The 17,486-nt window shown below is 42.2% G+C and overlaps 1 protein-coding gene across 3 annotated transcripts in view; it reads left to right on the top strand.

Annotated features, from left to right (window-relative positions):
- Window positions 1–17,486, top strand: part of ARHGAP42 (Rho GTPase activating protein 42) — a 562,306-nt gene that overhangs the window by 259,444 nt on the left and 285,376 nt on the right. For all 3 annotated transcript variants that reach the window (XM_069202384.1, XM_069202385.1, XM_069202383.1), the window contains exon 3: window positions 12,505–12,566. In XM_069202384.1, coding sequence (XP_069058485.1) covers window positions 12,505–12,566 — 62 coding nt within the window. The remainder of the gene's footprint in view (window positions 1–12,504; window positions 12,567–17,486) is intronic.

Raw genomic sequence — 17,486 nt, 5'->3', positions numbered from 1 at the left:
AAGTCATCAAGGAAATATTTATCATTCTTATGTATTCAAAATAGAAAACTATACTTTTTTATTACTTTTTACCCAGCAGTGGCAAAGTTAACGGGGAGGTCTTAATGTGATAAAATTAATTTGTGAATACATCACATGTAAACGTCATTTATAAAGGCTTATGTATTCATGCACAGAAAGCCAGACCCAATGACTATGTTTAGAGGCCATGTGGTGCTCTATCCTTGTCGATCCCTGGTGCACCCAGTTGAAGGTGCACTCACTGCAGAGCGACAAAGAAAGTGACATTTTACAAATATAGCTACTGGTATATCCAGGTCTGTACAGATTCATAGCGGTCAGAGAATAGAGGGAGTCAAAATCTTCTTTTGCTAATAAGTGTAGCACACATTGACACATTAACATGAAATTAGGCAGAGAGGGCTGGCTTGTAATGAGTACCAAGGGGTACGTACACCTTGCACCAGGCCCAGTTATCCCTTATTAGTGTATAGGGTGTCTAGCAGATTAGGCTGATAGATAATGGTAGCTTAGCAGAGCAGCTTAGGCTGAACTAGGAGACGAGTGAAGCTCCTGCAGTACCACTAGTGTCATATGCACAATATCATAAGAAAACACAATACACAGATATACTAAAAATAAAGGTACTTTATTTTTATGACAATATGCCAAAAGTATCTCAGTGAGTACCCTCAGTATGAGGATAGCAAATATACACAAGATATATGTACACAATACCAAAATATGCAGTAATAGTATTAGAGAACAGTGCAAACAATGTATAGTTACAATAGGATGCAATGGGGACACATAGGGATAGGGGCAACACAAACCATATACTCCAAAAGTGGAATGCGAACCACGAATGGACCCCAAACCTATGTGACCTTGTAGATTGTCACTGGGACTGTAAGAAAACAGTTAGGGTTAGAAAAATAGCCCACCCCAAGACCCTGAAAAGTGAGTGCAAAGTGCACTAAAGTTCCCCAAAGGACATAGAAGTCGTGATAGGGGAATTCTGCAGGAAAGACAGAAATCAGCAATGCAACAACGATGGATTTCCAAACGAGGGTACCTGTGGAACAAAGGGACCAAGTCCAAAAGTCACAAGCAAGTCGGAGATGGGCAGATGCCCAGGAAATGCCAGCTGTGGGTGCAAAGAAGCTGCTACTGGACAGTAGAAGCTGAAGATTCTGCAGGAACGACAAGGGCTAGGAACTTCCCCTTTGGAGGACGGATCCCTCACGCCCTGGAGAGTCGTGCAAAAGTGTTTTCCTGAAGAAAGACAGCCAACAAGCCTTGCTAGCTGCAAATCGTGCAGTTAGGGTTTTTGGATGCTGCTGTGGCCCAGGAGGGACCAGGATGTCGCCAATTGCGTCTGGGGACATAGGGGGCGTCGAGCAAGACAAGGAGCCCTCTCAGAAGCAGGCAGCACCCGCAGAAGTGCCGGAACAGGCACTACGAAGTGGAGTGAAACGGTGCTCACCCGAAGTCGCACAAAGGAGTCCCACGTCGCCGGAGGACAACTTAGGAGGTCGTGCAATGCAGGTTAGAGTGCTGTGGACCCAGGCTGGACTGTGCACAAAGGATTTCCACCGGAAGTGCACAGAGGCCGGAGTAGCTGCAAAAGTCGCAGTTCCCAGCAATGCAGTCTGGCGTGGGGAGGCAAGGACTTACCTCCACCAAACTTGGACTGAACAGTCACTGGACTGTGGGAGTCACTTGGACAGAGTTGCTGGATTCAAGGGACCTCGCTCGTCGTGCTGAGAGGAGACCCAGGGTAGCGGTGATGCAGTTCTTTGGTGCCTGCGGTTGCAGGGGGACGATTCCGTCGACCCACGGGAGATTTCTTCGGAGCTTCTAGTGCAGAGAGGAGGCAGACTACCCTCACAGCAAGCACCACCAGGAAAACAGTCGAGAAGGCGGCAGGATCAGCGTTACAGAGTTGCAGTAGTCGTCTTCGCTACTTTGTTGCAGTTTTGCAGGCTTCCAGCGCGGTCAGCAGTCGATTCCTTGGCAGAAGGTGAAGAGAGAGATGCAGAGGAACTCGGATGAGCTCTTGCATTCGTTATCTAAGGAATCCCCAAAGACAGAGACCCTAAATAGCCAGAAAAGAGGGTTTGGCTACTTAGGAGAGAAGATAGGCTAGCAACACCTGAAGGAGCCTATCAGAAGGAGTCTCTGACATCACCTGCTGGTACTGGGCACTCAGAGCAGTCCAGTGTGCCAGCAGCACCTCTGTTTCCAAGATGGCAGAGGTCTGGAGCACACTGGAGGAGCTCTGGGCACCTCCCAGGGGAGGTGCAGGTCAGGGGAGTGGTCACTCCCCTTTCCTTTGTCCAGTTTCGCGCCAGAGCAGGGCTGAGGGGTCCCTGAACCGGTGTAGACTGGCTTATGCAGAAATGGGCACCATGTGTGCCCATGAAAGCATTTCCAGAGGCTGGGGGAGGCTACTCCTCCCCTGCCTTCACACCATTTTCCAAAGGGAGAGGATTTAACACCCTCTCTCAGAGGAAGTCCTTTGTTCTGACATCCTGGGCCAAGCCTGGCTGGACCCCAGGAGGGCAGAAACCTGTCTGAGGGGTTGGCAGCAGCAGCAGCTGCAGTGAAACCCCGGGAAAGGCAGTTTGGCAGTACCCAGGTCTGAGCTACAGACCTGTAGGATCATGGGATTGTGCCAACTATGCCAGGATGGCATAGAGGGGGCAATCCCATGATCATAGACATGTTACATGGCCATATTCGGAGTTACCATTGTGAAGCTACATATAGGTAGTGACCTATATGTAGTGCACACGTGTAATGGTGTCCCCGCACTCACAAAGTCCGGGGAATTGGCCCTGAACAATGTGGGGGCACCTTGGCTAGTGCCAGGGTGCCCACACTCTAAGTAACTTAGCACCCAACCTTTACCAGGTAAAGGTTAGACATATAGGTGACTTATAAGTTACTTAAGTGCAGTGTAAAATGGCTGTGAAATAACGTGGACGTTATTTCACTCAGGCTACAGTGGCAGGCCTGTGTAAGAATTGTCAGAGCTCCCTATGGGTGGCAAAAGAAATGCTGCAGCCCATAGGGATCTCCTGGAACCCCAATACCCTGGGTACCTCAGTACCATATACTAGGGAATTATAAGGGTGTTCCAGTATGCCAATGTAAATTGGTAAAATTGGTCACTAGCCTGTTAGTGACAATTTGAAAGAAATGAGAGAGCATAACCACTGAGGTTCTGGTTAGCAGAGCCTCAGTGAGACAGTTAGGCATCACACAGGGAACACATACCTATAGGTCACAAACATATGAGCACTGGGGTCCTGACTAGCAGGGTCCCAGTGACACATAACAAACATACTGAAAACATAGGGTTTTCACTATGAGCACTGGGCCCTGGCTAGCAGGATCCCAGTGAGACAGTGAAAACACCCTGACATACACTCACAAACAGGCCAAAAGTGGGGGTAACAAGGCTAGAAAGAGGCTACTTTCTCACAGCTGGTATCTCCAGTTTTATGTAGATCAGTGAAATAATGTCTATGTTAAAGTGGGTGAAAAACTTTTATTTGCTAACAACATTGGCTATCATTTAGGGGTCCTCCACAAGACCTGAGATGCTAAAATTCAATGTGTGTTTGCTTACACAGTTGCCGAATGGCACCAATGTTTTTAGCAAATAAACACTTTTTACCCCATTTTTAGGGTTGAGTCTGCAAGAGCATGTGGTGCACCTTAGTATCAAGAGAGTATTGTATTAAAAAAGGGCTAGGTGCCCGCCCATTGCTTACCATTTGCTGGCTTCATGACACTCTTCTTTGCAGCCTCTGGAATTCAGCCAGTGTAGGAGAAATTTAATTTCTGATCATTTCTGTGGAGCAGGTACCAAGCACAGATTGATTCAAGTTAATCTGTGCCTGTCCTCTGCTCCCTACATGTTTGAGTTGCTATTTCTTTCCCATTTACCCTCCTCTGCTGCTTCCTCCATAGCTCTTTCACTTTTTTTGTTGTTTTCAATATCTCTGCTTGAGTACGGTATCTTCCTTCTACTAAAAACATTTAAAATATTTGCTGTTTACATTACATTAATTAGGATGCTCTTCTTGGTTGCTGTCTTCTTTTCTACTTTATATATACACCATTTAGTTTTCATTTATAGAAATATAAGGCACACATCAAATAAAAGTCCATTTGAAGTCAGTTTTCTTGTCTTTTGTTCCTTGGATCTTGATTTCCAGCCGTGAGTCCCAGTCATCACTTGCCACTTGCCGCCAACATGCGTTTCGTCAGGGGTGTACCCCGTGACTTCATCAGAGCTGTAAATTCCTTTCAAGTATTTTCCAGTATATTTTCTTATGTTCTATAATGTCTGATTTTATTCATTCCTCTGTGTCCAAACCAGTGTGGGACTTTAAGGCCATTAAGTGTAACTCTATCGTTTGATTACGGCGTCTTGTTGTTACTGTGTTATTCACTGTGAATAGTCCAGGGAGCGCACTCCCCTTATATATATATATATATATATATATATCAATGTTGAAATCAGGGATCTAGGATCACTGAGCATAGGGAGTTTGGGGTGATCTTCTGTTAAGTGCACCATCATTATCACTGGAAATAAGGGGTACTAATAGAACGTTAGTAGACTGACAGATAGCGCCATATACTCCTCATAATCACCCACCACTATAGTACCTTTTAGTTTGCATACTGTATATAACAGTCCACATACGTTGCTTTGCAAACATTTATTTTGATTTATTCCAGTTAAGTGTAATGTGATTGCTCATCTTTGTTTTGCTATCTCCATTACTAATTTTTATATCCATCTGTTTTTTGTTCTCATATTGTTTATCACTGCACACTCACGTTGTTTTTATATGTCGAAAAAACACATTTCATTTGAATGGAGTCTGATGAAACGCTTTCTGTGTGACTATCTTTGTGTTGCTATTTACGTTCCTAGTCTTTATACCAAGTTTTTGATCTCATATTGTTTATCACCTCACATGTACATTGCCTTAAGTGGGCAAAAACAATGTTTCATGTTAATGCAGACCTATTAAGCATTTCAGGACAATTTGTTTGTTTCCCAGTTTTTGTATTTTCTTTTGTCATTTGTACTGTTTTGAACACACATTTTCTAAGATTGTTTATCCTGCCTGGGTATTTTGTCTTACTTGTACCCAAAAAAACTTTGTTAAAGCCAATATGTCTCACTTATGTAAGAGCTATTGGGTTTTCCAATGTCTTTTACTCATGTTGTAAAGCAGTGTGGCTAAAAGTTGTAAAACAAAAAAAAAAGGGAAGAAAAATGTGCTATAACTAAATAACTTTTAGCCATACTGTACAGCAGCCACATTACTCACCAACATGGCTAAATGACATTGGCAAAACCAAAAGCTCTCATGTAGACGCGACCTATTTGCTTTGCCAATGCTTGTTTAATTTTACCATGCCCTTTGCCGAAAGGCCTTTGAAAGTGGCCATAGCCTGTGTAACGATAGCATGTGCAGCTGGCTTGGTGACTACACTACTTGAGTGAAATCTGTGCACAGCTGCAATGCACTGCGCATGTCTGTACACAGTGAGTTTTGCCTACTTAAAATTTCGGGGGCAATATAGCTGTTATTTCTCTGTTTCTTCACCGCATCACTTGAACATAATGTTTGGTTTCATTTATTTACTTGGAGTAGGTGGTCTGGTATAGAGTGGGACAGTAGGTTATTACGTATTGGCATTACAGAAAGGTGCCAGGCAGACATGTACAAGTTAAATCTATGGGTACACAATTGCAGGGAGCTGTAGGGGTATGACAAAAATGAATGCCATACAAATGAGAAGAGCAGATCCTTGAAGGGCGGAAGAGGCACTTTTTTCGTCAGGAAACCAATCATTTTCATATGCTTAATTCACCTTAAAATCACAAACATAAATATGCAAATTATATGGTTAAATTGCAGTATAATTTAAAATAGCAATTTGCACTGTTTGAAGAATCTACATAGAATTATACCAGGTTTCTGGCAGATCCATCAATTGCGAGCTAATTTAGAGGGGATTTAAGAAGTTTTCATTTGCTAATAACCTTGACACCATTTGACATTTCTGCATAAATATTCAGATCCCGTTAGCATGTTAAGCTCATTGCTAGCATCTCAAGATCCGTTTGGAATTCGTTAATGGCCCTGCACTGTGCATGACCGCCCAATATGCAAACCAATTAGTAGCAAGACTTAAAAGCACAGTGTAATTAAATAACACATATTCAAATCAATATTACTACATTCACAGCTCCCTCCTTCATAGAGTTAAGGATAATTTGGTATGAACTTTCATTTGTAGGATTAATTAGCACCTCTATAATTACATCTGTCACTTCAAGGGTGAAGAGAACAAAGAAGTGATGGTTGGTTTGTTTGACTTAATTTCACTCACTGGTAATTACTGTGGGTTTCAATCCAGCCCGTCATTATTTTGGCCACCATGGAATCACAGACAGGACCCAGCTGTATTAAAATCAGCCTAGGTCCTGCTCCAGTAGGAACAGTTCATCCTGAACAGTCAGGCCAGGTTACACTGACCAGAAACACGAGCATCCCCAGACCCATTTTGGCCCAATTTGGGCTCTGCAGCTTGAGTACTGTGGCACACTGGGCACAGGACCCATGTTTGATAATTACTGTGGGCTGCAATCTAGTCCAACATGTGTCTGCCAACCATGCCATTTCTGACAGGAACAAGCAATATGCAAATCAGCCTGGTACTCCTCCAATAGAAACAGTCTGGCTTGAACTGCCAATCCAGCTTCCCTCTCAATAGAAACTCAAACAATCCCAGACCAGCATTAGTCTGTTTTTGTCCGGAAGATGCAACTTAAGCCCCATGCCACAATGAGCATGTGACCGATAAACATGCGCATATTCGAAGTGTAAGCTGCTTGAATTAACCTCAGCCAGTGGTCATTATGCCAGGCTGCAGTTCACACCATTATTTGTTTCTACCCACCAGGAGGAACAGGAACCTGCCACACAAAATTTAGCCTTGGTCCTGTTCCAGTAGGAAAAATATAGTGACAATCTGACTGGCTGGGTTGCTTCTGAATAGTAACACAAGTAATCCCAGGCTGGTTCTGACCTGTTTGGAAGTTGGCAGTAGGGTCCAGCTTGAGTCCTGTGGCACACCGAGCATGGAACCCTCTTCTGGTGAGCTTGCACATCAATACAGTGTCGGTATCAACAATACAGAGCAATAATAATGAACAATAATTGGTCCAATTCACTCCAGATCAATTAACAGTGCATGTATTTATGCATTCTTTTTTTTTGTTTATTTGTATTATGCCTATAATTACCTAAATGAACTATACGCACCCAGAAGCTTAGAAAGAGCAACAGGTTTAGAGTGGTGCATGGAGCACCATAAAGCTTTATAAGCTGTTACATTTTTAGAATGTCCCTCAGGTGCCTTGACATTCTACATGTGCAAAACGAAGGACTAAAATACATATTTTTAATAGATTGATCCTGCATTCCCAGAAGCTTCTATCTTCAATAGAAGTTCTTTTCCCATAGTTACTCTTTCTGTAACATACAAATGGTTGAGAAAACAACTGATGGCCAAGCTTATTTTCATCCAATGATAGTTTTATAGGATTCTCATAAACATCTTGACTCAGGCATTACAAGGACTCACAATGTTAAAATGTATAAGTCCACAGACATTCAGTGACCGTGCTCTCTGTCAGAACAGCATTAATGGGAGGCAGGGCCTAGCCATGGACAATCTGGCTGCTCACTACCGAGGGATTGTAACCCCACCAGTGATGATGCTCTAATGTTTGTGGAAGGCCATTCCACACTTTAGCAGCAATGGAAGAGAATGCCTGTCCTCCTAATCTGGTTCTGTGTTTGTGTGGGATGTGAGCAAGTGGGAGTTCTGTGGAGCAGAGGTGTTTGTGTGGTTGTTGAGGGATGTAGTGAGACTTCAGCCAGGTGGGGCCTGAGCTGTGTAGTGCCTTGAATGTGTATGTCAGATGTTTGAATTGAGCGTGATTGTTTATCGGAAGCCAGTGAAGCTCACTGAGGTGTGGTGGGATGTGAATTTTATGTGTGAAATTTAGTATGAGTTTTTTTATATGGTTTGTAGTCTTCTAGTAAGTTGCTTGGTGATACCAGCATAGAGGATGTTCCCATAGTTCAATTTGCTTCTGACTAGGGTGTGAGTGACAATATTTCTAGTGATGCTTAAGAGCCGTTTGAAGATCTTCCTGGGCATCTTCAGGGTGTGAAAGCAGGATGCTATGACTGCATTGAATTGTGATGTCATGTCCAGTTTGCTGTAAATGATTATTTGTAGGTTTCTGATGTGAGTTCTGGGTGTGGGTCGGGGTCTGAATTTAGTTGATCACCAGTTGGAGTTCCATGGCGAGGTGTTTTGCCAGAGATCACTAATTCTGCCTTGCCAGTGTTGAGCTTGAGACCCATTGGCTGTCATCCATTTAGGTAGTTCAGTGCAGGCAGTGAACTTGTTTCTTGTATTAGAGGTCCTGACCAAGAGGGAGGATGCACGTTGTGACCCATTGGTAAAAGAGAGGATGTTGAAGTTGTGTGCACAGATGATGTTGGCTAGAGATATTATGTATGTGTTGAAGAGGGTGGGACTGAGAGATGAACTTTGAGGCACTCCACAGATGAGTTTGTGGGCTTTCAAAGATGAATATGCAAAGTTGACAGCTTGTGTTTTATCCATAAAGAAGGAGCAGATCAAGCAGACAGCGAGTCCTTGGATGCCAATCTTGTGCAGGCACCTGATGAGGGTATGAGACCATGTCAAATGCTGCAGAGAGGCCCAGGAGGATGAAGACTGTCAGTCTCCTTTGTCAAGTATCATGCAGATGTTGTCTGTGGCATCAATGAGCGCTATTTCTGTACAGTGGTTGGGCCTGAATCTGAACTGTGTGGTGTCAAGGTGCTGGTGGTTGCTGAGGCTGTCGGTCAGACCCCAGTTGATTAGTTCCTGTAAGACGTTTACCAAGCATTGTAGGAGGGATATGGCTCTGTAGCTGGAAAGCACGGCTGAGTCAGCGAATGTTTTCTTGAACAGAGGCATAATGATGGCATGGTTCCAGGTGGCCAGGAACATGGCTGAGTTGATGGAGGCATTGAGGACAAGTGTTAATGCTTCACGGCTCAGTAGAAGCCCTTTGATAACGCTGTTGTGGGGCAAGGGTGTACTTTTTCCGGTTTGAGAGGTATACCTTCACAGCTGTTAGTTGTTTTGTCTGTTCTGGATATTATGGGTGGTTGCACTTCATCTGCTATGCTAGGGTTGTTCGCTGTGTCTTAGTGAAGCTCGAGAAACTGTTCCCACGGTAAAACAGCACAGGCTGGTTTTCTACATTTTCGTTGTTTCCATTCTGAAGATGGAAGTTCTAGATGTATTACAGGAAAACAAAGCTACAAGAAGGAGAATGCAAAACTGAAACCAGAATTTAGTATGATATTCATGCCTGGGCAAAATGAGAACTTTGCAGTGAACAAACTTAAACTGCCCGTTTTCACAGCTGTAAAGAATTCATATTTAGTTGAGTCATCTGTTGTACCTGACACCTGTGTTTTAGTAGATTTGCCTTTTGAGTGATGCATGTTTGTCAAAATGCATTTGCCATTTTGTTTTATTTGTTAGTTTTCTCCTACTTGATGCACACTTTCTACCAAATTTCTTAAATGTGCATAGTTTTCCATCTGTGTACATTCCCATTGTGGATTCTGTTTCATCATTTCATTTTTAATCATTTGTCGTTGGGTTTGTAAAGAATCTACACCCGCCCCACAAGCTATACTGAATAATGTTTTAAACCGCTCTTTAGCAGTTTGTGTTTGATTTCACAGTTGTAAAAGCTACAGTCTGAGTCGCAGCTATTGTTCTGCATGAAGGGGATTTTATTTTCGCACTAGGCACAGTTTATAATTATACCAATTACATTTACAAAGCTAGATATGTACATTCCAGTTGTCTGAATATATAGATATGTGATATTTGAAAAGATCAGGCCTGTATTTATGGAAACTATCAATTAAACAACACAGAAGGAAACTGTAAATACTAGACGCCTAAAGAAAATCAATTATGTGACTCAGATAATCATGTAAGTATATACCGTGCATCACATCAGGTAAACTGGTCTTTCCGATAGACAGGGTATGCTGCCACCTAGTGTTTCGCACATAGAATTTAGTCTGCATAATCTGAACAAGGTACCTTTGACAATTCACTACAGGGCTTCAAGCGTGTTTCAGAACATGATACGAACTTTTTATAAAAGTGAAACACAAAGAACTATCAGGTTTTTAATAGCAAAATGGCCCACTCACTGAAAGATATTCTAACTCAGTCCACAAGTGTACGAGGAACTCTGTATCCTGAACATCAGTATATCTCGCCTTCCACCTGCCTCAACCTTCTCTATCCATATATAGACTACGTCATTGTAGAGAATTAAGGGCCAGTCAAACAATGGGTTTTAGCTATCACAAAGCCTCAGAATCCATAATTCTGAGGATGTTCATAAACTAATACCTGTTTCCGTTGTATTTCCAATATTTTGTAATGCATTTAGTGATTCGGCATTTGTTTTCAAATTGCAAAATGTGCTTGATTCAGTATTTGGAAGGGACGTGTTACAGGAATCCCTTCCAAATACCGAATCGGTAGACTGTATATCAAAAAAATCCTAAATCCAGTCCCAAAACATTGATATTTTACTGACACTTCAAAGGAGATGGTAACCCAATCGGAAAAAAGGAGTACCCTTGGAACCCCCTACCATTTGTAAATGTAAAAAAAACAATTTGAGAGAAAGCAGTGGTCTACGAGACCACTACCTCCTACTAAACAAACTTAAAAATAATCCTTTTCTTTTTAAGCAGTCCAATTTCCTTTAAGAAAAACAGGGTGCATAAAAAAAATGTATTTTTCTGTTTAAAAGCAATCACAGACATGGTGGTCTGCTGTCCCCAGCAGGCCACAATCCCAGTGATGGGAGCCAATTGTAGTGGGTCTCAATTTATCTCATTAGTATTCATGTGGTAGGAAGAATTGCGACCTACTATGATTCAGTATTTTGAGTACCAACTTATTAGTACATAGGTCAGTTCACAACATACCACACTGGTCACAAAATTACTGTTGTAAATTACGACCAGTATTTTGTGAACAGTGTTAAGTACATCTGGCCCTAGGACCTTCCATGAGCTTTTAATGAAAATATCTTGCAACCAGATAACTGTAATCACTGTTCTTTGTTGTCCCTAGAATTTGCCATTTTCATTTACATATTGTACTTCCACATTTCTCATTTTAGAAGGACCTTCAATTTCTTCAACCACAAATTCATTGTTACATGTTGTTCTCTCCAACCGAAAATTGCTTTGTTCCTGGTTTGTTGTAGATATTTTACCCCATTTTATTTTAAGGTTTGCAACTCTTGCACGTCTAAATCCATATGTTTTGGTCTTAACAAGAAAGGACGTTGTCCACAGTTTTTTAAATGGCCTAGGAACCCTCCATTTTCACTAACAGCGCCCTTCTGTGCAAGTCTGTCGTCTTTAAAGTGAGATCGGCATGATGCGCCCCCGCAGTTAAGCCCTTGGACTGATGTGTTTGTTCTGTGGATGATGATATCGCCCTCCTCGTGTCTGTGGAGTTTTACAGTACGAAACAACTTCCTGCTACTTAAGTGCTTCTTATTTCCTACTTTTGCTGTTCTTGCTGAGTAAGCTTTGGATTTTGATTGAGTAAAATATTTCCTATTCATACAGGTACCTCTGTCTCCATCAGAGTTAGGTAGACTGCAGTATAAACTTTCCATGTATCAGTCTTTTTCTCCAGGCATGCATTTTATTTTTCAGAAGGATAGATTGAGTAGCACAAAATAGTAGGTTTTGAAGTTGCGATAAAATTGCACCGTAGCACTACATACTCCCCTGCATTTATTTTCGTCCCACCGACTTACTTTAAGACAGTCATTTAATATGTTTTCTTTGGCCTGTAGGATGGTGAACATCATGGAACCTAGATGTTGTCGTCTATGTAAACCAAGCAAGTACATCCAAAATAATTAATGGTGCTATTATAAGGCTCACATGACGCCAAAGTGTCTATTGCTGTTTCTGTCTCTTGCCAAAGCTCAGGTTAAGGAAACTCCTGTAGAACATAACATCATTCGTTGCACAGGTGTGGAAGAGCAATGAGGAAACTGGGACACTTTTTTTCCCAATCAGGGCAGGCACAATTGTTTACAAAGCATCTTGGATCAAACAGCTTGTTTTCATGAAGCTGCAGGCCAGAATGTACCAAATTCAATTATTTAAGAAATCATGTATGTCACATCTAGTGGATGTGTGCAAGTTGCAGTATTTAATTTGAACACTTAGAATATAATATGATTTTATATTATGTTTGATATTCATCCTTTAAAAATAACTCATTTATATATTTTTCCTCTTTTAGCCCAATCGCTCAAAGAGTTTGCACGACTATTAATTGCTGTAGAAGAAGAGCGGAGAAGACTGGTAGGTTCACTGCACGTGGCTCTTTATCACTTATAAAACAGTGGTTGCTGATGCATTGTGTCTTGTTGCTATGCAAAGAGGTTGCAGATGCACCCAAAAAAGAATGCCTGTTATTGAAAGAGTAAATCTGCTTGTGGGATTGAAACACAGTGCCTCCTATTCATTTATTTTTTGAAGACTCATGTATATTTGTGTTAGAGGGAAATCTGTTAATAAAATAAAACAAATCATTTTGACACAATAATATAAATTTAATCGATTTTCAGCTGGGAACAACAGGCAGTCTCACATAGAGGCCATGACTGAAGTTCAAAGTTCTGGTTCAAACACCAGTAGCATTTATACTGTAAAAACCACAAAAAACTGTGGTCAAGAGTTCAGCATTTACGTAAGCAACTACAAGCAGTACAGATAAGGTAATGAGGTGCCTCTGGAAAGAAGCACTTGCACTTGTTGGCCTCATGGGTGTGTAAGTTACAATGACGTCATTCACCATATCTATCTTTCTGCACAACAAGAGATTATATGTTGCGTGCTGCTCAAGGTAGCCCTCCCTTGCAAATACTTATCTGACCCTTTACACAGTTCCCCTTAACACAATATGAATGACTTATGGTTTTTAGGACCCCTGTGCTAAGGGAGGATACACCCTTCTGTTCCACCCTGTTCATGCTAAGTGAACATTATGAAAGCAACAGTTGGTGCAGCTTTAAAGAAAAACTCTCTTTTTAATGTGGCTGGGGCCTCTTGTGTGTTTCAGCACAGCTAACTTAACAATGCAGCATGTATATATGTTTCCTAACTAATAAGTGTTTGTTTGTCCTAAATATGACCTGCCTTTTCTATTGAACCCACAGTCTGTCTTTTTTAACATGTCATGTATTAAACCTTTCACTACTTACATTGGTTTACAACTATCTAGCCTAAAATGTTTGTATTGGGATTTGGGAACTTATGTTTGTTTGTATGTGATGTATTCCTATTCTTCCTACATCATTCCTCCCTCTAGTTGATTATTCAACTACTTTTCCTACCTTCCCATCTACTAATGAAACTAGGGGAATCGTCACATACCCACTACTCTGTCCCTCCCAATTTAGCTGTCATCCTTTTGCAACATGCTATTATTACCTGAAAAATAAGACACATCAAAAGCAACAACACAATCAAAGGCAACAAGGCCTTGAACAACCCCGACATCCAGGACGGCACCCATTCGATCCAGCCCTCGAACCACCCATCAGGTGCACCCCCCTCATCGATCATTTTCTTTTGTAGATCATGCAATGTCTGAATGACCTGAGTTAATGTCCCATTGTCCGCATCATTGGCCGGCACATAAAGATCCAATCTTCTTACACACCCCTCCTTCCATGGCCATCATTAAATCAAATACATATCTGTGTTGCATTAACATCAGCCTAAGGGCTCGAAGTTCTTCCTTGATAGCATTGAACCCATCTTCAATTGCATTTATGGTCTTCATCAATTCAAAGTGCGTGATCTGCAGCCAGCGTGCAGTTGCCTTCACCTGAATAAATGGTAGGATGCTACCAAAAAAGATTTGGGCATCATTAAATAGTCTAAGTTCCTGTGGAACGTCTTTCCACACTTCAGTACCAAGAAACTCAGCAGCTCGTTTTGTCCGATAATGGTGAAGCAAGGTTGTTGGATGGCTCATGGGATGGTCATGTAACTGAGAGATGTCCACACCTGGTATCACCAAGGAGGGGATGTGCAAAGTTACTAGGGAGCAGAGGCCATTCCAGTTCGGGGGTAGTTGCATGTGGAGCCGGGCCCCACACATCCAGTAGTGATCCATCAGGCTGAAGGTGCCGCCCTGCATATCAGCGTTGTAGGTGGTGATGTTGCAGTTGAGGTTACTCCCCACCTTTATTGTCCCATTCCCTCTGAAACAAAGAGAAAACTGTGTTAATTTCATTGCTATTCTAGGGTGTATGGGAGTCCCTGTCCATGTATATCTCTGTTCGCATCCCATATTTCCTGACACTGGCCTATTATCTTATTAAAGCTTAGTGGACCTTGTGTCTCTGTACCATTTATCATGGGCAAATACTGATCTTGTGATACTAATAACTGGCCTGCCTGCGCAATCAGGAAGCAGGGGTTTAGCTCGTGCAGTAGCAGGACTAACGTGAGTTGGCTGTAGCTGTGCTCTCATTCTGCATAAAAATAGGTGCAGGAGACAATGTGTAATGTTTGGGGATACCTCTTTAGGGAGATGCAAGTTATCTACTCCAGCAGCATGGGGGATGAGAGAGCATACATAACAACTGGTGTTGGACGTGGATGTGCCTATACTGTGCATGTGCTGGTACCACACATTGTCAAACAAAGCAATGTGGAGAGGGTGATGGTCAGTATCATTATCAACAGTTCTACGCATGCGTGTAGTAATTGATATAGGATCAAAAAAAGTAAAATATCCAAGGGCTAAAAGCAGCAAAATCAGTGCAACGAGGAGGAAAAACAAACATAAAATACATAACTTAAAAGAAGAATTGTGTAAGATTGAAGCTTTAGAGGGAGGCTTTACTCCGGTTGCTTCTCCTGTTCTCCCCCCTCTTTTTCCTCCTCGGTGTCCAAAGGGATGGATGGCACTGGGAAGAGTCCATTAAATTTGCAGTTCTTCCATTGTCTTGCAAAATTGCTAAAGTTCCCAAAGGTACTGGTGTTTGTTGATGCTTTACAGGAGATGCGTTGGCGCGCTTCTTGGCTGCACGTGTAACCTGTTTAGAGAAGAACTTTGCAACTTTGGTTAGCTCAGACATGTATTCATTCATTTCAGTTTGTACAACTTCAGGTGCACTCTCAGTCTCCAACTTATGTCTGGTTGGTGGCACAAATGTGCTCATTGTTCTACCTGTCACTATTTGATGAGGAGTCAAATAGTGCTCTGATCCTGGGGTATTTCTCAAAGCAAAGAGGGTTAACAGACTTGGCATTATGGTGAATACAAGGTCCTGCTTCAATCCACCTTGAGAATGGGCAGACTACAACTATAAGATAGCGATAATGATTGCATCTGTCAATCATATCAATGTAGTCAATGTGCAGTTCCTTAAAGGGACCTTGTGGGCGAGGTATTGTAGAAGCTATTACCTTAGAGGTGGGATTTGGTGAATACTGCTGGCACACTGTACAGGTGTGTGTGTACATTATAATAATCTCATGTAAGTAAGGGACAAACCAATCCTGACGTATTTGGAGGGACATATTGTGTCTAGCAGTATGTGAAGGAAGATGTAGCTGGTTTAGAGCTATCAGTAGCAATGCTTGGGGCATGACAGGCTTCCCTGTTGATATTTGTCTGTATATTAAATCTGTTCCTGTCTGTGTGCATACTCTGGCTTCCCACAACTGTTTCTCATGTTCTGGTGCATTTTCTTGTATCTCTCTTATATGCAGATGAGCTGTTTCTGTGTAATGTCTGGATGCATTCAAAGGGTCTGAAGATGTCAATGTTTCACTAACTAACAAAACTGTGGTATGTGTATCACTAAGAGGGCGTGTTGCTGCATCTTTGGCTGCCCAATCAGCCAGGACATTTCCACGGGACACAAACTTCTGAGCATTAGTGTGGGCTGCACATTTCACTACTGCAACTGCATGTGGCAGTGTTAAAGCTTGTATCAAGTCCTCTAAAAGGGGACGGTGCATGACAGGGCTTCCATCAGACTTGAGAAATCCCCGTCTATTCCACCGCATAATGCTGGAATGCACTGTTATAGTGACATAGGCTGAATCAGAGTATACTGTTATTGTTTCTCCTTCCCCTTGTTTGATAGCTGCCCCTAAAGCTACTAATTCAGCAGCCTGGGCTGAATATTGAGATGGCAAAGTTATCTGTTCAGTTATCTGCAGTGTGTCTGAAGAGTTGTGCTGCATCGCTCTGACCACTGCAGCACCTGTATGTCTTACTCCTGTGTCCTGATCTATTGTGGAAGTTTCATCCACAAAATATACAACACTACCTGGAATGGGGTCTTCTGTTGCTTGGCTACACGCATCTGGAGTATATGTGGCACAATCATGGGCATCATCATCAGTGTCTGAAATGGGGTGTGCAAAGAAGGTAGCAGGATTGATTTGTGTGGCATTTAACCACCTTCAAGGATGTTAGTGATAATATTATTTCATAGCCTGATACTCTCTGTGTTGTTAGTGTTGTTTTAGCTTTCTGAATTATTGCAAACAGCAGGTTCAGCATACAGGGTCAAGGGTGCACCCATGACAATGGGAGCACTTTTCTCTACTACAAAGGCTGTTGTGGCTAGTGCTTGTTCACAAGGGTAATTACTTTTCATGACAGAATCAAGTAGGTCACCAAAATATGAAATTGGTTTGTGGCCTAAAGGATACTTTTGGGTGAGGACAGCCGTCATCACCTGGCCATTACAGTGGCAATTCCTTCCTCTGTTTCCTTGGCTAGTTTCTGCTGGACCAATTTAGCTGCTGCTTTCTCTATTTTATCTTCCTCTCTCTTTTCTTTTTCTTGTCTCTTCTTACAAAATGTATTATGTGTGCTTGTATCTCTGTCCATGGTTTGGCCTCCAAGGCAACTATATTATCTAATTTATCCTGCACTTCAGCTGGCAGACGCTTTTTCACTACATTGAAAAATAGTATTGCATTCTGTCCAGTGACATCCCAACTCTCCCCCACTTCCTGTGTCCATTTTTCCTTCATTCTGCTAAGGAATTGGTGTGGGTCCTCATTTGGCTGCATTGCTTGTGCCAAAAAGGGACCTAATGTCTGGCCTGTCTGGATACATTTTCCTCAGTTGTTTCCAAACAATTCCCCTTACTCTATTAAAGGGTTCCCCATCACATTTTGGGTTGGTCAATGTCACATCCTTTACTCCTGCCTTTGTGAACAGTGTGTCTGTATCATCTCCTA

This window comes from Pleurodeles waltl, chromosome 8 (assembly GCF_031143425.1).
Source record: "Pleurodeles waltl isolate 20211129_DDA chromosome 8, aPleWal1.hap1.20221129, whole genome shotgun sequence".
NCBI lineage: Eukaryota > Metazoa > Chordata > Amphibia > Caudata > Salamandridae > Pleurodeles > Pleurodeles waltl.
The sequence above is the reverse complement of the archived record's forward strand: the minus strand, read 5'-3'. Positions and strand labels throughout refer to the sequence as shown.